Here is a 24,002-nt window from a genome sequence, read left to right on the forward strand (position 1 = left end):
TGGGCTATTTGTTCGGAAGCAGGAAGTGAGTGAACAAAGCAATGTTACATCCCTATTAAGCATCCGCGCGCATAGAGCTACAAATATCCTCGATCGCCTTCATTCGTAGCAGTCAGGTAGTGCCTTCGTAAGGTATTAGCGCGTTCGACGCGAATTCTCCTATGTAGACTCCTGACCGAGCGTAATGTAACGGCGCAGTACACCCGACTATTAGGATGAGGGTCAAACCAAGGCCTTTTGGTGGTAGCTTGTTTAATAGTATTTGTGAAACGTTTCGTTTCTTACAGAGGGACAGAATAAGGCGCTACGAGGCGCTTGCATTGATTACGAGGCAGTAATTAGCCACGCCATCCCGCAAAACCTTGCTAACTGCCGTCGTGACAACTTTTCGCAGTACTTCTCTGTTGTATGCTACAAGCTTAAAAAATCAGTTTAGAACAGGCCGTGAGCCATTAGTGCGCTGCTGTACTCAGTTAACTAATTCACAGCGTAAACGAAATGAGGATATTGATGTTTTGCTGCTAGTGAACAATTCACAGGCGTTAAGCGCTTATAAATTTTATAATTTCCGCCTGTGATTAGGTGTACTGTTTTGAACAACGAGGAAACCATTAAAAATGAATTATTAGAGTGTTATCTCTAGTGCTCACATTAATCAAGTCGCGTTATGCCGGGATTTGACCTCGAATTCTCATGCTGTGAAAAACATTTGTAAAGAAACATTGCCGTGGCTGGGTTTTCGACCCGCAACGAACAGATCAGCCTCGCTGGCCGAGACACGCCTCGCATAAAACTGCAACACATACTCGTGTTGTGCAGCAAACATAATCTCCCGGTGATTCGCAGCACGATAGGCGTAGCCGCTTTTCGTAAAAACGCCTCGCACTGAATCTTTCTGAACCATGCAGCTCCCTGGAAAAGCTAGTCATATCAGCATAGTCGTTCTTGCCAAGTCATGCACCCACCAATTTGGTATTTACGCAGCGGAAGGCTGACGTGTACCAAAATTTTCGGTATAGGTGGCGAGCAATATGGGCAAGGGCTGAAGAGATTTATCTTCGGCTGGTGAGCCTGCACTCATCTCTCATATACGCTCCTTTTAGCAGCACACCTATTCTACACCCTCGAAACTGCGCCTAATAGCCTCCGTCAAAATATAATGCTTGAACCCAGAACTTGCAACTTAGTGTCGGTCCAATTGACACTAGGCCACTCCTGCAACGGAACAAAAACTGGTATTGAGAAACGTTACGAGCAATTCGCTACTCTGCAGTGATACAAGTTTATGTGCACACCTTTATCTCTGCACTGACTACCAATGTGTTGATTCTTTCAGCCAGACGTCCGAGAGAACGGTCTGCGCGTCCCCTGAAGAGCGTGCATTTCCAACTGCATTACCCCCAGCATCACCCTTCTATGACGAGCCTGACGATGAGTACTTCTCTACGGGTAAGGGCGTCACGCATTTAGTAAAACAAATGTTACTAATGAATTACATAGTCATTTTCCCAATTAATCTCACAAAATTTAACGGCGCTCCGGAAGAGTGTACAACTTAAATCGAATTTTCGCTCACCTCTTTATTTCCAGGTTTCGGGGGCACAGACAGAAGGTAGCAAAGAAGGAATTATCGTTGTCGAACATGCAATTGCTACAGCGAGTCATTTTTTAATAAATTCATATCCAAGTCCTCGAATTTTTTTTTATACATTAAAGATCCTTCTCTTTTCAATATTATATGTCATCATTATATTAGTTCAATACTAATGTATCTGCCTTGTTTCAAAATTACTTATTTGAGTTCATTTTTGTGAATTCTTTAACGCATCTGATGAAAAAAAAACTTCTTCCTGTTGCTTGTTTGGAACTCCGCACTCAATTTGGGACAATCATCTCGTCGCAGACCATTTCCACAAAGCATGGCTCGACCAACTAATGAACTGTAAAGAGAGATACATTTAAAAATATTGGAGGCAAGGGGCAGCACTTACGCTCTTCACACACACACACACACACACACACACACACACACACACACACACACACACACACACACACACACACACACACACACACACACACACACACACACACACACACACACACACACACACACACACACACACACACACACACACACACACACACACACACACACACACACACACACACACACACACACACACACACACACACACACACACACACTTTAGTACCATATATGCGAAAGCCCCTCTTCAACCGGGTCGCACGAACGTACCTGCCATAGGGATAGTGTGTTTCACTCGATGAGGCAAGCGCTCCGGTTTCGGATTCTATTCGCTGCTGTCTCCTATCGCAAAGGAACTCCCAGAATTGGCAGCTTCTATCAAGTCAGTCATGTCATGTGATCGCGTGACGGCACACAACTCGCCGACCAATCTGTGCCCGGACTTGTCAGATTCCAACCATCACCTGTCAGAAGCATGCTGGTGATAATTTAGCGCGTCAGCTCTATTGCTGTCATTCGTGAAGTCATCTGACTGATCTGACGCCGCGGGCTTTGATCTTGTGGGGAACGATCTCCCATCGTCCCCTTTAAAGTCAGCTTACCCCCGCGGTAGTTACTCTAGCTATCGCGGAATGGCGCCAACATTGGTGGTTCACATTATAACTATCGAGAGATGGTGCCAGCGTCGCGGCAGCACTAAAGCTTTAGGCAGCACAAGCGCCACCCCTGAGCTTGTCAACGCACACGCGGACAAAGCCAACTCCTTTCTCTTCGGCATCGGGACCTGGACGCGAGCGGACGTTTTCTCGCGGCACTCCGCAGTCACCGGCGAGGTGAAGCCTCGCGGGACTTACCCCGCTTGCCCGTCTTGTACGGCCTCGGAGTTTATCCCCTGCCCTAGCGTGGGCGAACATTCGCCTGTAGCCTTGCTGGTGAGTCAGACGACCTGTATTCATTAGTGTGTTTTATTGCTAGCTGGCGTTGTTGTTATTGCAGCAATAAATGCCTGTTTGTTGTCAGCACGTGTTGTTCCTTTGTTCCCAAGAGCATGTCCCGCAGTGGTCAGCGTGCGCTCGGTAGCGCACGCGATCACTGGGTGGGGTCGGCGGTTGTGACAGTCAGCCGCGATTAAGAGGAGAAAACGTTTTTATCCCGCTATTAAAACCCCACAATCTGGGATGCAGCGCGAGGAGCCGGTGCCACTCGCTTCTACTTTGCACACCTGCCACTGCTGCTTCTTCACACACCTGGCAAAGTGAGGCCCAGGACTGTCAGCTGCTTTTGTCGAAGCCCCTCTTTACTTCAAAGACTAGTGTTGGAACCCCTGCCATAGTGGCCGAGTTTTCAGCAAGAGAGCTATCATTTATATCCGCATCCAGACGAAAACATGATTATATCATATTTTATTTACGTAGTAAGAAGTTAATGAAAGTAAGCAAATGAAGATTATTCTTGTTCATAGGGTATCTAAAAGCCACTAAATAGAGCTAAAATTTATAATTAAAATGTGCAGTTAAAAATCGCAATTGCCTCGCTGCCTTTGGATTAATAATAATAATAACTGTGGGCGAAGCTGGTTTTGCAGCTTTACGGTTTAAAAGATGCCGCTCTTTTTTTGCCTTGGGAAAAAAATCGACGACACAGCGTCTGCCTTTAGCCTCATAATCTACAGGCCTTCTTTGAAATAATCTCCTTTGAAGTGCAGGCTGCAAACTTTATTGCGGTCACTATAGGAACCCATGGAGTTTTCAGTTACTGCAAATTGCTGTCGATTTTACAATAGACCACGGACTCGTGGGCCGCGACATCGCTGAGCACGCACTCTAGAGTATGTAGTTTTGCAGTTCGGAACATCGCAGGAAAAATGGCGGCAGAGTAAAAGTATATTCTAGGCACTACAGTAAAAGCCAGTAGTGGAGTACGCATATATTGCACAAAATAGGTCCACCGCTTTCATGTGGAGGATAAATGTTTGAGGGCTTTTTTTTTTCACTGTAACTTAAAGGTGTCTACGGTTGCCATGGCTTACCGTCTGCTTGCCAAGAAATTTTCTTCAGTCATTGGTTCTGCAATTCTGTAACGGGAAATTCGTGGAACGTGATCCCCTTTGCTGCGCGCCCGTTCGATTCGCAGAGCGGAACAACAGAATACATCTTCGCGGGGGACAATTTTCTCATCCTACAAAAGCTAAAGGCTGTCAGCAGTAAATAAATTTCCAGCTGGTGTGCTAGCAGCAAGCATAACAGCCGGAAACACTGTGCACAGAAGCATGAGGAACGAGCCGCTATCGCTACGCTAACCAGCTGCCGGCATGGGGCCAGTGGGGGTAGGGCTATGTCGGCGCTGCATGGCCATCGAGGGCATCCTAAGTGGAGTTAAGAGTCACTCCAGTGGCTCTCCAGCCTCAACGACCAACTGTGGGCCGTCCAGCAGGCCATTGAGGCGGCGAAGAGACAAGACCTCGACGTTCCCACGTGGTAGACCTATGTGCGTTAAACCCTGCCGGTGGGGGTAAGGTGCCTCAATGCCTTCGCCTCCGCAGCGGTGATCGAGCTAGGGAACAAAAACGGGAGGTGAATGAATGTACAGAGGCGGCACCGGTGAACAGGTCGCAAATTAATAAAGCCGGATATAATTAATTTTTAATTAGCACAGTTTGGTGGTTAGTGCCAATAGGGGGTTAGAAACTACGGAGAAGACAATGCCATATCGGTCATTTGAAAAGAAGAAAAAATTCTATTTCTGAAGGCCTGCAGGGCGGACGGTCTTTTCTCTTTCTTTAGTACAAAACCGGCATTGAGCACGATATGCAGGGTGCTCGGTAGAAACGACAGATCCACAGATGACTTGTTGCAGCGGCTGCTGAGCCAAATTTGAACTGCCTGCTCTACTGTACTGTGCCGCGCACTTTCTTCAGCACTGTCGCTTTCATTTCCTGACACCAAGTGGGAAACCAAAAGAATATGTGTGATATGACACAATAGCGCATGTATAGTGAGCATGAAGTTCGAATTCGGCACCACCACTGAAACACGACGTGAGCGAACGTCAGATAAAGGTCTAAGCAATAGAGAGGCAGTTTCATGGCGGCGCCTGCAAGCTGAGAACTTCATAAACCCGGTCTGGGCATATCATGTCAAGATTAATGATAGACAAGACGATAATTGCAAGTATTGTGGGGTGAGAGGCCCTTGACCACATAAACCAGGAATGTGCTTATAGCTTCCCAGGGGCTAAAGCAAATATAAACTGTAGAGAAGCCTGGGAAGCACTGCCCTACAGCAACAAACCATCCACCTGGCGGAAGAAGCCGCGAAGAGCAAAGACATCTTTGCCTGCTTCTCATCGCGGAGGTCCCGTCCCCCGTTCCCTAGGCCTGCGTGCTGGGAGTACTGGGCCTCCTTATCTCGTAGAACAATACTGTGCCCAAGGACGCGGGATCGAATCCCGGCCTCGACGGCCGCTTTTCGATGGAGGCGAAAAGCTAGGCGCCCATGTGCTGTGCGATGTCAGCGCACGTTAAAGAACCCCAGGTGGTCGAAATTTCCGGAGTCCTCCACTACGGCGTCTCTCGTAGCCTGAGTCGCTTTGGGATGTTAAACCCCAAAACCAAACCAAACCAAATAAAGTTATCAATTAACCACATTTCTACCGTGATTTCCGCGCTTTCTATGTGTCCAAGTTGTTTCGTGCTGCAGTTTCGGTTTTGTGTGGGAAAAAGAGCCGCGCTGAAGGGCTTTAGAAAATTATATGGTATTGTCTTGTCCAAGTCTTCGAACTCGCCAGTGGCACTAACCACCCAAATGCATTTAAGTTAATTAACAAGTTTTAGTTAATAAGCGCAGTTCTTACAGTACACTATGTTCGACATGGCTCTGAGTTTTTTCCCGAATAATTTTTATAGAAGCCCATATATTTAGGAAGTATTACACGAACAGCATGGCAAAGTAAATCATAGTAATATCGCACATGAATGCTTCTATCTTGATTAAACAGCCCCCCCCCATTAAAAGGAGGGAAGTAGCATGCACTTCAAGAGTAATCCATAATTTTATCAGGCTCTGGCATTGCTTGAAGTAATCATAGCACATATGGGGCATTGACAGTGTCTGAGCAGGGGGGTGGCAATGCATGGTGAAATTTAAGGTAGACATGACGCCCTCTGGCACTGCTGCTCATATATATAAAAATTGAAGAGGGGGAGGGGGGGGATTAAGCTCTTTTAAGGGTTACCCTTACCTATCATACCATGGGTATGATGCAACAGCAGTAATGGCTCCCATTTGCCAAGTCTCAGTGCTGATCCTTGTCTGCGTACGTGCCTTTTGCTACTTGCCTGATTAGTAATCCCCAAATTTCTTCATGCGATATCTCATACAATCATCATACAGTCATATGTCAAAGGCCATCAGACATAAAGCCCCACTTTACAGAGCGGTACCAACATAAAAATCGAGGGTCCCAGCTGGAAGGCAGAATTCCGATCTCACCCTCCTATCTAAAGAGAACAGAATTGGCAGCTTTTACCAAATCGGCCATGTCACATGTCAGGCAACCCTGTGACCAATCACAACCTGTCTATGCTAGGTACCAACTACCAACTGCAAAGCCATGCCCGTGATTTTTCGCTCACAATGCCGACACCAACAACACTGACACCATATTTTTCAATTAACAGGGCCTTTGACGCCATCACATTAAACAAGACTAGCTGATGAGCAAGGGGAGGCTAATACAGGCAATAATCATCGTCACTGCACAAAAGAAGCAGTAAAAGAATTGTGGTGGGATCCACCAAATTTTTATGCGGCCTCACCTCACCTCCCCTTGGGTGCCGTTAGTGAATCGTCAGCCGCTTGTGCAACCTCGCTGCCTGGACACAAATCATTTTACCACGAAAAGCTTCTGTAGAAAGGCAAACCGCGGTAGACTTCGCAGACCTATGAGCTGCCAGCTGCAACTTATGAGTGCTCCTCACGACCCCGTAGCCGCTGCAGCAGGTTGGGGCGTTCAGCTCCTATGCTATGGTAAACGCGAAACCGTTGAATCAGCCGCACTCCAGCCGGGGTCCAGCATGCTGATGAGCGTAAGTGTTGGCAAAATCCAGCTGTAAGTAAGGTAGGCTTTGCAGTCAAACTGAGCATTGAAGCCAGATGAACGTAGCATTATTTGGGAGTATATTAAGGGCAAGGAGGAAGCATGCATTTCTATTAGGTGCTCTTGCCCATGCCAGATCCCCAACACAGCAGCCATCTGCTAAATATGTGCCAACGGATGAACAGCGTGCTCGCAAAGTCAAACAGAATGCCTCCATGGGGAGAGCTTTTTTCTGGTTTACTCGTGTTAAGCAGTAGCTAAGTTGTTTTTTTTTTTAATTCACCTTCTACTTACATGTGGCAGCGATATTGGCAGTCCATGAGCCTGCCTCCCTCCTGAGTGGTTCACTACACAACTGCTAAGACGAACCGCAGTTTTGCACCTGGCAGTCTGACTCGAAATCCAAGCGCTACTAGAGTCAAAAGGTGCGAGAGCGATATTTAGCTGCAATACCTTGTACAACAGCAAATCTTTGGGGAACATTCCACAATTTTCATGCACTAAGACAGCAGCGATTCCACAAACTACTCAAGCCTGCATTCTCTGACATAAAACAAAAAAAGAAAACTGGAAAATCAAAAGGCAGCAAACGCTATTAAAGCAGGTCACATTTTATTGTTCTTTCCAATAATGGTGACATTAAAATGTCATTAGATATTGCCATGCAAAAGGACCTCGCCCAATTCCATACCAAACAAGATGGCATCCAATTAAAACAATAATGACTTCCAAGTACCATTAAATACCTTAAGAACCTGCAAGCATGTTCATGCAAAACAAAGTATACAACTGAAAATTAGGTAGATACATTGCAACAGAGTGCTGTCTACACCGTGCATGCACATTACATCCAAATGGTGCTAGTAGGTTGCAGTTGCCTACTGCCGCCTTGCAGTCAGGCATTTCTACATTTCTTATTCATGTTCTTTAGACACTAACAAAAGGCAGCAAGAAAATATTCGACTATAAGGCAATAGAACAAGAATGACAAAAATAAAATGAAAATTATTTTGTGCATTACTGCTTAACTCCATAACTAGCGAGGCATTAAGCCAGCTGCTCACATACAAAGCATGAAACTATGCACCAGACAATAATAAGCTACATCAAGTGATCAGGTAAGTGCAGCACAGGAATGAACTGACCTTGTTTCGATACTCAATGATAGTACCTTCATTGCCTAACAATCAGGAGTCAGGCGTAATACCAAACAATACCAACATTGTTATACTAGACCTGCTAATTAAAATGATTGCGCATGCACCGCATATCGTATCAGAATCTTCGGTGCCACTGCCTGGAAAACCATGTGCAGCGTTACAAATCTGAAAGCGGACTAGCACAATAAGCGATTAGAAAGGAGTCTTGGGATACCAGCCACGAGCCACATCACCCTCAGCAGCATTTCCTGCATCTTTTGCAGTCCTCGTACCTCCGCTGACCTCATCAGGTGGAAGAACCACCACTTCTTCCTCTTCACTGTCATCACTTTCGTTTTCCACTGCTTGCTGCAAGCCCACCTTTTTGGATCCTTTCTTTGCACCTTTGCCCGCTTTGTCCGAATGCTCCAGAATGCCCCAGCTGCTCGGCCCACCCCTGCCTATCACTGCCGTCCCCAACCCTTCCAAGAACACCTTTGCCTTAGATAAAGCCTTCGGTGGCTCAGGTACTGGAACAGCTTTTGCAGCAGAGGTCACAGGCAGCTTCTGCGGCGATACATCATCTATTTCAATAATTTCTGGCTGAGCCATTGTAGTGAGAGTCTCATCCTCATCTGCTTCAAGAGCAACAGCAAAACCCACCCTCCTGTTTTTCATCCTCGCTTCTTCATCCTTGGCGACCTCAGCCTTGATCTTCTCAGCGACCACCTTGGCACGAACTGATGCCAGCTGAGCGCACAGCCAGATCAAATCTTTGCGAACGGTGCAGCCACGTTGGTGCAACAAGCACACCTCTGAATGGGCATTTGCACCGATAGTGAGCAACCCTTCGGCAATTCGCTCCTCTATCTCTGTGGGATCAACAAGCACACTTTTTCCTTCATCATAAAAAGCAAAGGACACAAGGAATGGATAGTGGTGCAGATGCAGTGGAACTGGTTCACGGTCCCTAGGGTTGTGGACGGTGACTTCTGTGCCAATAACAGTGACGTCCGGTCTCCGAAAGTGGACTAGTGCCCCCATTGTTGCTATGCCAGCACACTCTACTATGTTACCCACGTGGTTTAGCACCTGGGCGTCGATTCTGAGAGCCCAGACTTTCTCGCCGGACACTATGCACAGGGATTCCAAGTCTATACAGCGCGAGTCGCGGATGCATCGCTCCAGAAGGCGGGAAACTTCAACCCCATAGTCCCCAAGGCGACCTGCCTCAAAGTGTGGCGCCGCCATCGGCGACAGTTCAAGGTTCACAAACAGCTCTCCTTCTGCAGGTCTTCCCGGTTTAGGCACTATGATCTCGGCAGAGACCTGCACAAGTCAGGAAGTGTTACATTACAACCAGAAACACAAGCTTGGCACTACTCTATCATTGTTTCACTCCTAGCTAAATCATGCAGGATATTTCGCGGCAGACCACAGCAAGAGATATTACTGACTCAGCGGCTGGACAATTATGAATCGCGGGATTTGACGTCTCGAAGCGACACGTAGGTTGTTAAGGACGCCGTAGAGAAGGGCCCCGGCTTAAGACAACCTGGCTTTATTTAACGTGCGCTGACATCACACAGCAAACCGATGTTTTTGCAGCTCGCGTCCATCGAAATGCGACCGCCACGGCCGGGATTCGGTCCTACAACCATGCGATCTATCGCCGGACGCCAAAGCCATTGAGCCATTGAAAAAGCGATGTCCAACTCACTTGTGCAAGGACTTTAGTCTCGCCGAGAGACGCGATGCAGCATCCTCTGTCAAGGCCGAAGGAGACGTGAACATTCCTGCTTTCTTTGGAAGTCCGGTTGTCGACTCGCTTGTCTTCAGACACAGCAATCTTTACGAAGTCACGCTCACAGTTGGAAAGCAGGTCGATGTTCGACAACATCGTGATCTCTAGACGCCTACCATAGGCGATCTGTGAAACACCTGAGGTAAAACAACATGTGAATCGTGTTAAGCCAGAAAAAAAGCAGAAGCATTAAGCGACATCGACCCAACACCATGTGAATACGCAGATATAAATTGAATCGACGTCCGGTCTGATCTAAATAAAACGACACAGACAGTCAAGTAGTTGTGCAGGCCGCTCTCACACAGCATCGTTTAACTTGTCAGCTATGAATTATCGGCTTACCTGACGAACGTTAGGAGCGTCGTTCGACGCACTTAGCCATGAAAAAAACCCGAACCTTGAAAAGCCACATGGACTACCACGTTCATACGTTCTTCAAACGCGCCATGACGCGGCGACCGCGACTGCCGCGACTCCGGGACCGCGACGATCGCGACACAAGACCGACTTGATGTTACTAAACTCATTGTTCATAAAATTTATTGAGTTAGTCTGAATAAGTATAAAATAGTATAATTCTACTTGCATTTTGGCGTTTGTACCTTTGTACAACACAATCAACCTTAATAAATATCCAACCCGAGCCCAGCCGCCGACCAGTCTAATCCACTGGGCATGTTTACGTACTGTTTCGTGTGTATCTCTCGGTACTCTCGGTTTAGCAACTGAAAAGAAGTTCCATTTTGTTGGCTTTGTAAGCACATCAGGACACAATGTCAGGCTCGATGAATGCCTCCCAGGCTTCAAATCTTATCCAGTCTACAGCAGGCGCCATCCCCGTTCTCAATGAGAAGGGTAAGTGCTTTCTTTCATGTTGTACTAGTTAAGTCTCGCCAGTGCTACCTCTCAAAATGTTACTCTTCCTGTTTTCTTTCCAATCACTAGCTTGTGGCTTCACGTTCAAATGAAAGTTGTTGTTAGCTGCCTGGAAAACTTGCATTGTTCAAGTGAACATCTTTAGACATTTAAAGTCATGAGTTGTAGGTGTAGATATTGTGAGAATTGCGAAAGTTCATTTCGTCGTTCTTTTTTCTAGGCGAGGTGTCGATGCAAAAAGTGAAAGTTCACAGATACATATCCGGAAGAAGGTGAGTGTATGCCATTGTAATTGTAAATATGTATTATTGCCACTGTGCACAGAATGATTCAGGCAGATCAAGTGCAGTTCGTCACTAGCTGCCTTCAAAACGGATGGTCGAGTACTGGAACCGAGTTACGCTCCGGCCACATCACAAAAACTGTCACAAACTTTCAGTCAGCCCACGCTCCTGTTTATCAACAGGTCCGCCGCACGCAGTCGACCAATGGGAGGGGGGTTAAACCGATCGGTTTGTGGCAGTTTTTGTGATGTAATCGGAGCGTAATTTGGCCTCTGGCCTCGTCATCTGCTCCTTACGGCGACACTGCCAAATCCAGCCACTTCCTTCTTGCTTCTTGCCCGTGGTATCCCAGCTCCCCGGAGTGCATGAAGAAGTTTCAAGCAAGAAATAGCAGTGAAATGTTGTCGTCAGCTGGTGCCAAATGGTTGCTCTGTATAAAATAAAAAGTTCATTGCATGCATTACATTATATGGTTATGGATATGCACTTGCCTGCTGGACTCAACTGACTTCAGATATTTTGTAAGCCTGACACCGATAACTTCATTCCACCACATCTTTTCATGGAAAGACTTTGACTGTTTCATTAATATGGTGGCCATATATTCTATATCCTAGGCGTCGGTGCAGGCAACTTTTTAAAATTTTGCTGCAATTTAACTTAGGAGAGTACAAGCCAGCCAAGAACTTGTGCTGCACAGATAACATTGAGATGGGCGACTTTTTAACTAAACAAAACCTGCACGGGGCCTTAAGTGTTCACAGAGGTCATTTCAACAATGAACTGAAGTTCTGGCATGTAGCCATGACAACGGTTGTGGCAGCAGCGGCAACAACTTTGTCTCTGCTTTGTTTGCTGCTGAAAAAGCATGTGCAAGCACTTTGCTTCTCGGAAGAGTAGTGCCATTGGGCACAGGAAGCATCTTTTCCTTCAATGAATGGTGACAGTGTTTCCTTGTAGAACAGTAGTTTGAGCTTTTGGATGTTGCTTGCAGTGACATGGTAGCCGTGGTCAACAAATTGTTAAGTGTGGGGCTGTTTGCAACCTGGTACTGAAACTTTGCTACTGGTGAGGTACAAAAAGTGGTGCAGTATGTCCAGCCATATTAAACATGCCTATTGCAATATTTATACCTCGCATCGTGTCAATGTTAGGTGTGACATGTCATTGATGTCACAGCTATCAGTTATATATGTAAGCTGCAGTTAAAATAACCACAGAGAAAATTATACCTCGCATCGTGTCACTGTTAGGTGTGACATGTCATTGATGTCACAGCCATCAGTTATATGTGTAAGCTGCAGTTAAAATAATCACAGAGAAAATTATTTACTACCTGGCATTGGCAAATTATATGTGGTAATTCATGTTTACCAATGAGTTACACATAATTACAAAAAACAGATGCAGTACCACAATTTGGTATCAGTACCCATTTAACAGTAGAGCCAATCCGCAAAACCCAGCAGTGACAGATCTTGTTTGCGCTAGCATTGTATTTTCTTGGGCTGTGTAAACTTGATGTTGTGTTTTTGTTACATGTTTGCCGCTGACGATTTCTTTTTCTCACACTTTCTCAGACCTAAGTATGCTCCCAAAGAAAGCAGTGATGAGGAGAGTGGCGATGAATTCACCTTTGAGCGCCGGCAGCAGCCAGTCATCCCCGAGCCCATCCCCATTGATGAGGAGGCTGAAAAGAACGATCCACGTCTGCGCCGTCTTCAGCGACGCGAACAGCAGGGCAACGAAGAGGAGCGGTAAGCTTTCCAATTGTAACTTGTAAGAGCTGTGCTTGCTGTCCTGATCTCGCAGTGATTTTCCTGGTAATGTGAAGGCCTTTCTTTACCTTGTGGGCTGCAGAAATGTTTGCAGGAAGTGTTGGCACAAACTTCCAGTTAAGAAAAAAAAAAAAAAATATTGTCTCTACCGGGAATCGAGCTGCTATTCCTCCGATCCCCAGCTGAGTGCACTAACCACTGTGTCAAACCAGGCTTGTGGAAAATCTCATGGTTCTCCTTGTCTAGCACGAGGATGATAGTAACGCTGACAGTGACGATGCAGTTAGTGATGGTAATAATGATAGTGGGATGATAAGGATGCTGCAAATAGTGAGATAATGGTGCTGGCAACGATGACAGCGACAGTGCATTTAGTTGCTAACGATGATAGCAGTGACAGGGATGATGACGACAGTAGGGATAATGATGATGCAATTAGTGAAAAGACTCCTGTAAAGTGGCTTTCATCATTTCCACTCTTAAGCAGATTTAAGCGCAGTCCTGTAATTTTTTTTCCTGAGAATGCGTGTTTAGTGCAATAAAGTCCTATACTATGGCAAACATTTTGTCAGAAATGTATTGTACCTACAATAAACTGGCAGGGTTCATTCTTATTCCTATTTTTGGGCATCATTTTCATTCTTAATAGTTGTCTTTCTTGGCAAGATATTAAAAAAATAGTGCTTTTCACAAACGTGTTATATACTCTTTTGTAATTCTTGGTTTGCTGATTGTTACGAGGTAAGAGTTTTCTTCTGGTCTGTTGCTAACAATTTGCTTCTATTTTAGAGGTTTTTTTTGTTCACACTTCTTTTATATGGCAAGTTAAATACATATGTTTTTTTATAGATATTGTTAATGCCATGCATTTGCTGTTACAAAGAAAAATTTGACTGTTTGTATCCCAACAGCAAGGTTTACAAGGTTTAAGATGTTTAAATTTCATTATACCCAAATTTTGGTCCTGTTATTTGCTAGCCACTCTTGTCATTTACTGCCCTGGGGCAATGGCTGTGATGACAGTACATCACGTGAAATAAATACAGTTCCTGTTGTGTTCATTTTGCTATGTAATAGTGGCATAATTTAGCAGAGTCCGCTTATGGAGAGTGTTCTTGCAATTTTTACATCTATGCATCTGTTCTAAAAAGCATTTAGCTTGCTTTTTGCACTGCAAAGCTGTTTGTGCTTTGCACTCAGGATGGAGAGGCACCGGATGATTCATGAGCCCGAAATCGTCTCTGTCGGCGCTGAAGGAGAGGAACCGATGGACGAAGCTGAGACACGTGCTGCTCGGTGGCGGGACGGAGAAGAGGACAGTGACGTTGAAGAACTCGATGATGAGGTGTGCTGGAAGTCCGTGATTTTTTGATGGACACATTGTGGTGCTTTCAGCGAATTGCACACAAATAATTAATAGTCAAGTCACGGTGGTCAGAGTGGTCAGTTCACGTCCTGTTTTCAGACATGAGCTGCAGAAAAATTAGCAGATGTATAGACTAAGTGATACTCGGGCAATTTTTATTACTACGTGCTTTAATTTTAGTGCGTCATTCTGGGCATTGTGTGAGAAAGAGTAATATTTCCAGTGATGTATTTTAAGGCTGCTTGTTGTACTGTGTGCAAAGGAGGCTTTGGGTTTATTGCACGTTCGTCACCTGTGTTCTCTTTCTGGCAGGAAATTGAGCGTCGGCGTCTCATGCTGAGGCAGCGGGCATTGGCAAGAGCCCAAGAGGAGGTGAGTAACTTTGGCCATTTGGCATTCCCTACAAACTCCTGCCTTAATGTAATACTATCATATTTACCAGTGTTATCGTCGTAGATGAACCATAGTTCTTTGGCATGTTTAAATGAAGTGCTGCATTGCCTGTCCCGCATTCCACAATTTCTGATGCTCTCTAAAGAGTTTTATCTGAATGTTGTGATAAAACAGCAGGGCAATGCATCTTGCTGATATAAATGATGCCTTGCTTCTATTATAATGTGTCTTGTAAGGAGGGTAATTCATGTTAATACATGTTGTAAGGAAGGTTGTATGTATACATGTTGTATGTAGCTGACAACAGGGGAAACATGCAAAATGCCCAGCTATAGCAGTATTCATAATAATGCATATTTTCTTGTATTGAATCTGTTAACTAGAACCATGTGAGTGAAATGTCCTGTACACATGAACATTGTTATATTTCTTTTCTCAGGAAAGCTGTGAAACTGTTTTCTTAGGTCACTGTCAAAAATTAAACGGAGGATTTCGTTAGCAAATGTCTTATGGCATTCGTTACTTCCCATCAACATCAGACGTTACGTTACTCTTCTTTACCTTATGAACCGCTGAATATTGCATAACGTTGACCCTGTTTCTCGCAAATTCAGGAAATAAGGACTATCGTCCCTGGATAGACATTTGAAAAAACGTTCATGAAGTAACAGAAGTAGTGGCATTGAGCGCTGGATGCTTGATAGCTTTGTGTCATTTGTAAGTCTTCATTAAACTGGTGCAACTTGCATTCTCCAGGAACTGCTTGACCTGGAAGAGGAAGGCCATTCGGATGAAGGAGAGTCTGAGGATTCCGAGTACGAGGAGTACACGGAGTCTGAGGAAGAGGACACAGGTCCCCGTCTGAAGCCTGTGTTTGTGCGGAAGTGAGCGAGCTTGCCTCTTGTTTTTTCAAAGTGGTTAGAAATGCATTCCAGTCATGCTTTATTTAATGAGATGAACTATACAGTGAAACCTCGTTATTACAAACAGTTAAAAGATCGGAAAATAATTCTCTATATCCAAAATTTATAATACAAAATTTCGTAAAAAGTACATGCAAGAGTAGCAAAATTCAACCAGAGAAGGCACAGCAACTCGGAGGGTGCTTATTTGGGTCACAACCATTTATTTATGCACAAAGAACTGCGTTATCGTGGCCTGCTTTTTTGTGTTGATTGCTTTCCATATCACGCCCTGTTCCACAGTTTGCAAACACTCGGCAAGGGCAAACCCACTGCCCTCAATAGCACTGCAGTGGCGGCATAGTAAATCCAATGCAGCAAGCGCTTCTTGTGAAGTCAGAATGTCCTCATCGTCTGCAGGGTCAGCCCGAGCTTTGTCTGCGGGATATTCAGAGACGTCCGCAGCAATTTCAGCGTCCATCAGGATCCGTCGAAATCGTCACCATCGTCACTTGATGCACGGGCCTCTGCTGGAACAAACCCGGCGTGTTGAAAGCATTTGGCAATCATTTTGCCTTTCACGCTGTCCCATGCTACTTTAAGCATCTGGATTGCTCCCAGCAGGTCGATCTGATTCATACAAAGATTCACGAAAAGAGTGTCAATCAGTTTCCTCCTGTAAACTGCCTTGAAGGCCCTGATGATGCCCTGATCTAAAGGCTGCAGCTTGGCTGTAGAGCTAGGCGAAAAAGAGCGAACTTCATTATTATTATGTGCGACATCTGTATTGTGTGTGGTACAGTTATTAACAAGGACACACACTTTACGACCCTCCAACATCGCTGAATGCAGGGGGCCAACTGAAGACACTGTGCATTTATCTGCATGGTGTCTTGTGCCTGTGCCTTGATGACAGCTTTGTTCTTCAGAATGGTATTCAAAGTGCTCCTTGGGATTTCAAATAAGTCCTCAAGAACACACTTCTTTTCGCCGTTCTCCATACATTGAGTTATCTCGAGCGTGGTGTTTAACGTCAGTGCCACTCTTTTTTTCACATTCACCACCATCACAGCACTACGCACACCCACGCACCACACTCGACACGACCACCAACAGAACCTCCACAGAACGCTACGACGGCCACGCCACTGCTAACACTAAAATGCAAAAGCAACATTCGATCACGCCGCTGCTGAAGTGGCATTGTCAGCGGTTGTGAAATGCGGACGGTTTCTCTGGCTGTCAACTCTCGATGCCGACGTGCCATCTGTGGCATGCCTGTGAGGTACTCCTGAACATTTGCTACGCCACACAACGCACTTGTAGCGCAACGAAGCCTGCCGCCTATTAAAGTGAGGTAGGGTTTGGCGTCGCGAAGTTCGTTATATCCGTTTTATGCTGAACCGCATTTGGTATAGGAAGTTAAATATACATGTGTTTGACAATACTTCGGAAGAGTTCAATATATTCAATTATTCGTTAAATGCATGCTCGTTATATCGAGGTTTGACTGTATTTTCTTCTTTCTATTTCTTTACTGTTTCGTTTAACATATTTGTTTTTAAGTAGTATGCAAAATGAGATTCCTCATGGACACAGAATGTAAGCACTGTTGATATCTCTTGAGACCCTGCATTTCAGGTCTGGAACACAAAGCACGGTGCAGTTATTTTTTTTCTTGCCTAAAACAAAAATTGCCATGTTTAACATCATTTGAGCCTAATCTCAATTATACTGGCTCTCAAATGCCCAGTTTGGTTTGTTTTCATCAGGACCACCTCAACGTGAGATTTACAGCTGAATATATGGCAAAACACAGTTTTCTGCAAATTAGGAATGTTTTTTTTCTGGAACATAGTCTGTTCTATCCTGGGTCAAACATTTGTGATATGTTTGACCAAATGCACCATAGTTCATGCTCAAGCTTTGTGACTTTGTGACTCTTTATTGTGATATCAAGGGTAATTTGCGAAAATAATATTAAAAAAATTAGGTCATGTCTGATGAGATTTTTGTAGTGACACTCTCAGACAGCTGAAAAAATTTAAAGCAATCCCAAATGGAGAAATAAAAATAGCAGAAATGGTTGAATTCGTGCCATATTCTTTGACCCTATATGCATAAATTCTTGTTTATCTCTTAACTGATATGAAAGAGCAACCCTTTTGCATTTTTCAGGCCAAAAACAAATTGTAAACAAGCAAGCCCAAAATTTTTTTAGACTTCTTTAATGAGATTCATCCGGATATCCCAAGGGAATGTCCAATGCGCAATTCCGCATAGTTATGTGACTTGATTTTTTCGCAGATATAATACTACTGTCTGCACTCCACTAGATTCCGCAGTCTTTCTGAATAAAGCCCAAGGGGTACCATTCGTGTTCATTCCTGAAAAACATGGGGGAGTGTGGCGTAAGATGAGTGTTTTGCACTTTTTCTACCTCCAGGCGTGACAGGGTCACCATTCAGGAGCGAGAGCGGTTAGCACAGAAGGAGAAAGAGCTGGAGCATGAGGCCAAGCGTATTGCTGAAGAGAGGCGGCGTACCACACTGAAGGTGAGCATGGAATTCTTCTTTGTTAGAAAATAGTGCTCCTCAATTTAATCCCACTCCATCTTAGAGAGAATCTCTCACAACCATTGTACCGAAATCCTTCATAGAAACTTGTTCAGCTGATAAGAACGGAAAGTCGGATGACTTTGCAGAAATGTTCATGGCACTGCCCTGCCAGAAAAATGAAAAGGCGTTGAGAAGAGATGTGGATTACCTTTTTTTCCTATCTTTTCTTTTTCTAGCCCCACAGATACAGAAGAGAATGCTAAGAAAAAGTTAACATCGAGTAGCAAGACAAATTTCTGCAATATGCGAATTTTTGTCATCTTATGCAAAAAGTGTTCTTTTACTACTTGGCACATTTTCTGAGGATTGACTGACACCCTTTAAACCTTTATGTAAAACATCCACGTCCAGCAAAATGTGCTACTTCTAATGGAATCCGTTTCGACCTTTTGAAATTTAGCAGTTGATGTTTAGCGTAGAGATTTTTTCATGAGGCTGCAGTTCCTAACAGATTCTTTGTGCCTATTAATGCTTCAACTAGCCAAGCCACTGCTGGAATGGCTCCTGGTGTACATGGGAGCTTAGATAGCTTATTCTGTTAACTATTCTGTTTTATTTGTATTCTTTTCAAGAGGTCACTTTGGCTTGTCGTAACACAGTAACAGTGTATAAATGAGAAAAAAAGAAGCACTTCAAGTTAGATGGAGAAACAACTGACATCTTTCAGCATGCAAGTATTAAAACCTGTTTTACAGCGAAGGCTGTTACAGGACTGATTGAGCCATGTAGTTCTATATCCTATTGTGGAATCTGCAGCATTAGCCATGGTACTTTAATTGCTCGTAAATTAATATAATTTCCACCTCCTACCATTTCCAGATGGCAAAGAGGAGAGAGGGGAATTTCCCCTTCAATTATTGTAGAGATGAGAAAGAGAGAGAGAAGGAAACGGTTATTTTGGTGTGTGGGATTTAATGGCCCAAAGTGTCTCAGGCCATGAGGAACGCCCCAGTAGAGGGCTTCGGATAATGTCTACCACTTGATGTCCGTTAACATTCCCTAACGTTGCATAGTGCACAGGCGCCTTCATTTTAACTTCTACTGAAACACAGCCACAGTGGCCATAATCGAACCCAGTTAGGCTTAGTAGTTGGGCTTCATAACCACCGAGCCAGGGCGGCAGGTAGAAAAGGAACAAATCTGCAAGAAAAGAAAAAGAGAGCGGGCGGGAGTCAACAGGCAGCCTATTAACACAGTAGTGTTATTAAGTTTGAGCACTGGCTTATGTGATGTCGCAAGACGTGCTACTACTGCGCAGAAGATGGCCAGAAATAAATGCCGCATGCGCATTGTCGGTATAGTGTAGTTTAGCTCAATTGTATAGTTTATATAGCTAGGCTGTGGACGACATGAGAGAGAGACGCACACAGACCTAATGGGCACCTTTAATGTACTTTAAACATGCGGAAAAGCAAAAATAAAAAGGGAAAAGAACTTGATGTTGAAGAGAGAGTGGCGAAAAAAATTAACTTGTCACAAACCTTTGCCTTTACGGTCAACAGAGGCACGAGATCCCCTTTACGTTTACCCTTCGTCCCTCTATGAGGCTTGAGAACACAGTTAAAAGTTAGGCCGATCAACCCGTGAGGTATGTGTGGCAGTGTGTGATTGTGGAATAAGTCCTTTTTTCTTTTACAAACAATGGGATATTTATGGCTAATAGTCCAAATTACACTGCGTAATAATAGAACAAAAAAGAAAAACCGCCATGACATGAATGTGATAAAAGACTAGTCGGTAAATGACGAAGAGAAAAAAAATGATAACAAACAAACACTGCAATAAAAGAAGACTACAAAGATAACAAAGCAAGTATTTTAGATATAGTTAGTAGGGGCAAGAGTTATATATAGAAAACACAGGGTAAAATACTAAGCCAGATCAAGGTTAAACAAAGGCAAAAACAATATTCAATTAACCGACAGTCTGTGGCAAAAAAAGGAATTCTCACGGCTTTGTTGTTAGATGAGGCGTCGAAGTCGCAGAATTGATTGGTAGCGGCGGCTGTACAGATGAGGAGAACGATGAGTTGATCGTGGGCTGGGGGAAAAACTACACTTTCCCAGAGCGAGCAGCCATGATAGAGGCGCAGAAGACTGAATCTTCCCTGAGCGCACTGCCGCGGGCTTGCTGCGGTCTTCCTTTTTATACTCTTGGCTGTTTGCGCTGCGGCCCATCGACAAGGGCACGTGCTGGCCGGTCGTGCCCCAGGATTCATGTCAAAGCATGCTCGGAGGAGCAGGGAGATCCCGTAAGTTCCGCTCTATATGTGAGGCAGGAGATTCCTTAACTTCCAGGCAGCTTGCCACAAAACTAGACCAGTTCTTCAAACAGTAGAGTAATGCGAGCTGATTTTATGCCTGCATTCTGTAGCTCACTTCAAGCATAATGCAATAAGTGCTCTAATTGCTATTATCCTCTTGCCGAAAGGCCATTTAATTCACTGTTTTTGTGTAACATATGTGGGTTACACCCGGCACTCTTCTATATCTTGTTACAGGTCCTTCTGTTTAAATGAACTTCTAATAAAACAAACATGTTTTTACAGTTCCTTCAAGTTCCTCATAAGGCAGGTCTACTGATTTGTATCTGCAGCATTGCATTTTTTTTTTTTTTTTTTTTGTAGGCTCATCATGGTGAAGGCTGAATTCTTGCTTCCGCACGTGATGATGGTGACATCTTGTGGAGCTCATCTTCTAGGCTACTGCATACCTTCTTGTGTGCTTAACTTTCCAGATTGTGGAGGAGGAGACCAAGAAAGAGCTCATGGAGGAGAAACGGGTCGACGACTCGGAAGACTGGGTCAACACAGACGACGAGAACGATGAGGCAGCCTACGAGGCCTGGAAGCTACGGGAGCTGAAGCGTGTCAAGCGTGACAAGGAAGAGAAGGAACAGTGAGTCACCCTGAGCACACATGACAGGTCTTATTTAGCATTTTACAAGCTTTGCAAGAAGCCTGTGTGACAGAATACGAGCAGACTTCCATGCATTGTTCCAGCAAAGTTGCTATTGGGCGCAATCCCACCCATGAGGGCAGCATTTTTATGGAAACAAAATGTAAAAGTCTACGTATACTGAGATCTTGATGCACCTGACGTACCTCAGGTATTCAAAATCAACTAGTGATATATTGATATAAGTGTGATGAATCAAGCCATTTATTATAACGAAGTTTGTCTGTATGATTTAAAGAGAGTGATGGTGTCATGGAGTCGCTAATACTCTGGCCAAGCTCTTCTTTTTTTCTGATGCAGATGTAACTAATCCAAACTGAATTATGTTTGGATGAGCTTTTGTTTCTTTGCCTTCTCTCGCTTTTTCTCAACTTTTTGCGATCAAACTAGTGTCTTCCGGAGGTTTTGTGTCAGGTTTGCAGGCTTGATGCTCCTGTAGCTGCTACATGCAGTTATGTGAATGCGAGATTTCGGGCAAAACAACCTCCTGGCACTCAGAGTTTTATAGCGAACATTCAACATCTCTTTCCTGCTGCAGGTACGAGAAGGAACGCATGGAGGTGGAGCGCATGCACAACATGACAGAAGAAGAGCGGCGCGCCGAGCTTAGGGCCAATCCGCGCCAAGTCACCAACAAGGCATCCAAGGGCAAATACAAGTTCCTCCAGAAGTACTACCACAGGGGTGCTTTCTTCCTCGTGAGTCAACTTCTTCTCTGTCCTGCGTATTAATATTTCTAATAGTTTATCAAGCAGCCAGTTAAACAGTGCACATTCCTGTTGCCCATTATTATTGCAGAACGAGGAGGACAATGTCTACAAGCGTGACTTTTCAGCACCAACCCTGGAGGATCACTTTGACAAAACTATCCTACCTAAAGTTATGCAGGTAAGTAAGAAAATTAATTTTTACTTCGAAGCTAGGGAGCTTTGTTTAGGGGTTCCTTCAAAATTTCTCTTTGTTAATCCTGAATGCTTGCAGTATTGTTAGTGGGTGCATATTAGTATTGTTCGTTCAACACCCTATTCTCTGTAAATTGCAGGTGAAAAACTTTGGCCGCTCGGGCCGCACCAAGTATACCCATTTGGTGGATCAAGACACAACACTGTTCGACTCCCCATGGATGTCCGAGACAGCTCAAAACCTCAAGTTCCATGCCAACCAGGCTGGAGGAATGAAGCAACTCTTCGAGAAGCCAAGTGCAAAAAAGCGCAAGACTACAGCAACATGAGCAGTGATAGGGAATGTATAACAATACCCGTAATTGTACATAGTCACTCTGTCGTCACATCACTGTTTCTGAATCACCATGGCCGCGCAGGCAGTATCGAGATTTTATGTCGTAATTAAACAGTTCTACTCCCAACATTGTTAATTTCATACTCTGCCGAGGCTCCTGTTCAAGGAATAATGTTGTAACACAGGGAAAGGAGGATGGCACAAAAGATTGGATTATGTGCCGGCAGCTTGATTTGGCTGGGTAGCTCCAGTTGAATGACAGTAAAAAGAGTTGTGAGTTGAAGTGAAAACTAGCATCAGGGTGGCAAAATTTAATTAAACCAAAGCTTAATTTCAGCTAAACCGGAATGAAGTGCATATGGTAGGCTCAAGATGCTCCGCAAGCATAGAATGAATGGATCTGCTACTGAATGCTTTTATGTGTGCTTAAAAGCTGAAAAATCGACATTTTTACTCGTGCAAGCTAGTAATATCTCAAGGTGCATTGATGCCTTCCCTTGTGTACAATGGTGGTAATGAAGGCAATTTTCCCAGGCTAAACTACACTCTGCTAGTTGAATGGGAATAGTTATTGTTCTGCCATTTGTCTCCACTGTACGACTGACTTCAAGCCACATAATAGAGCATATGTGACGCACTACCACACAACACTGAACCTGTGTATTGTTTCTTTGTGGCCATATCAGTACATGTCAACAGTCTAAGGTGTGTCAGCAGCTATAGCATCTGGAGATCTCAATCGACAAAAGAACTGTGCTTTTAGTTGAGGCCTAATGAAAACAGGTTTTAAGTAGTCACCACAACTTGGGGAGCTAGAGCAAATGCAAGTGAATTTGGAAGGGTTTGCTTTTTTGATCTCTGTTGAATGAGCAACATTGGATGCCTATTCTTCTGCTTTATGACTCATTCTAAATCTTCTTTACACGTGCTGGTAGCCTTGTACATACAAATTTATGCAGCCTGTAGGCACTCTAATGTGGAAACTAACCTGTAGACTAAAATATTTTCCGGAACGACTAATGGACGACCATTTTTGGTCAATTTTGCTGTTCAGAGGCAGTGAATTGCAAAGTTCTTACTTCAGGCTACCTAAATCCTTCCAACAAGCAAATCGTCATGCTATACCACTATGAACACGTTGCTAGAGACAAGAATGAAAATATTGGCATGCCACTTGTTAGAATGTCTATACCTAACCTCTCCCGTGTCATGACAAGGTTACTTGAGAAGGAAAGGACAAATATTTTATATTTAGAAGGAAAAGCAGGTGCTGGATGCTTATAGGGTTAACAAGTGGTATTTAGTGTAAGTGTTCGAAGCAAAAATAACTTTACTTTGTCATAAATTTATAATTCACTAAAGTCGTTTTCATGTTGCTTGTTCATAAAGGAGTGGTTTGCTACTTTTGTTGTCTTTGGAGAGTAGCATTTTAATTTCTTTTGCAGTTCATGTTAAGACACTGCTCAGGCATCATCTGCTGGTCAGAAAAGTTGCATGGAATACTTCTGTCCGAATCACAGTAACTATAGTGATTAGATCAATGTATTGGTGCTTTC

General features: G+C 44.2%; 2 protein-coding genes across 2 annotated transcripts; one reads left to right on the forward strand and one right to left on the reverse strand.

Moving 5' to 3' along the window:
* Window positions 1-7,682: 7,682 nt before the first annotated feature.
* LOC146182308 (exosome complex component RRP45-like) lies at window positions 7,683-10,519 on the reverse strand. Its single transcript, XM_084577403.1, has 3 exons — window positions 10,376-10,519; window positions 9,947-10,167; window positions 7,683-9,555 (listed from the first exon to the last, which is right to left on the reverse strand). Exons 2-3 carry the CDS (start codon window positions 10,124-10,126, stop codon window positions 8,440-8,442), a joined length of 1,296 nt encoding a protein of 431 aa, XP_084433529.1. The 5' UTR covers window positions 10,127-10,167; window positions 10,376-10,519; the 3' UTR covers window positions 7,683-8,439.
* Window positions 10,520-10,692: 173 nt separating this feature from the next.
* On the forward strand, window positions 10,693-23,091 carry Mfap1 (Microfibril-associated protein 1). Its single transcript, XM_084577402.1, has 11 exons — window positions 10,693-10,888; window positions 11,130-11,181; window positions 12,774-12,950; window positions 14,172-14,316; window positions 14,650-14,709; window positions 15,487-15,614; window positions 18,079-18,187; window positions 20,987-21,147; window positions 21,746-21,905; window positions 22,006-22,095; window positions 22,250-23,091. Exons 1-11 carry the CDS (start codon window positions 10,807-10,809, stop codon window positions 22,436-22,438), a joined length of 1,353 nt encoding a protein of 450 aa, XP_084433528.1. The 5' UTR covers window positions 10,693-10,806; the 3' UTR covers window positions 22,439-23,091.
* Window positions 23,092-24,002: the final 911 nt, after the last annotated feature.

This window comes from Amblyomma maculatum, chromosome 8, assembly GCF_055883805.1.
Source record: "Amblyomma maculatum isolate TAMU_Amacu chromosome 8, ASM5588380v1, whole genome shotgun sequence".
NCBI lineage: Eukaryota > Metazoa > Arthropoda > Arachnida > Ixodida > Ixodidae > Amblyomma > Amblyomma maculatum.

Excerpts from the sequence above, each read along its gene's own strand:
- LOC146182308 (XM_084577403.1), bottom strand. The coding sequence starts at position 10,126 with ATGTTGTCGAACATCGACCTGCTTTCCAACTGTGAGCGTGACTTCGTA. Across the intron at positions 9,556-9,946 it reads AGACTAAAGTCCTTGCACAA|GTCTCTGCCGAGATCATAGT; the intron begins GTGAGTTGGACA and ends TGACTTGTGCAG.
- Mfap1 (XM_084577402.1), top strand. The coding sequence starts at position 10,807 with ATGTCAGGCTCGATGAATGCCTCCCAGGCTTCAAATCTTATCCAGTCT. Across the intron at positions 12,951-14,171 it reads CAGGGCAACGAAGAGGAGCG|GATGGAGAGGCACCGGATGA; the intron begins GTAAGCTTTCCA and ends CTTTGCACTCAG. Across the intron at positions 22,096-22,249 it reads TCCTACCTAAAGTTATGCAG|GTGAAAAACTTTGGCCGCTC; the intron begins GTAAGTAAGAAA and ends TGTAAATTGCAG.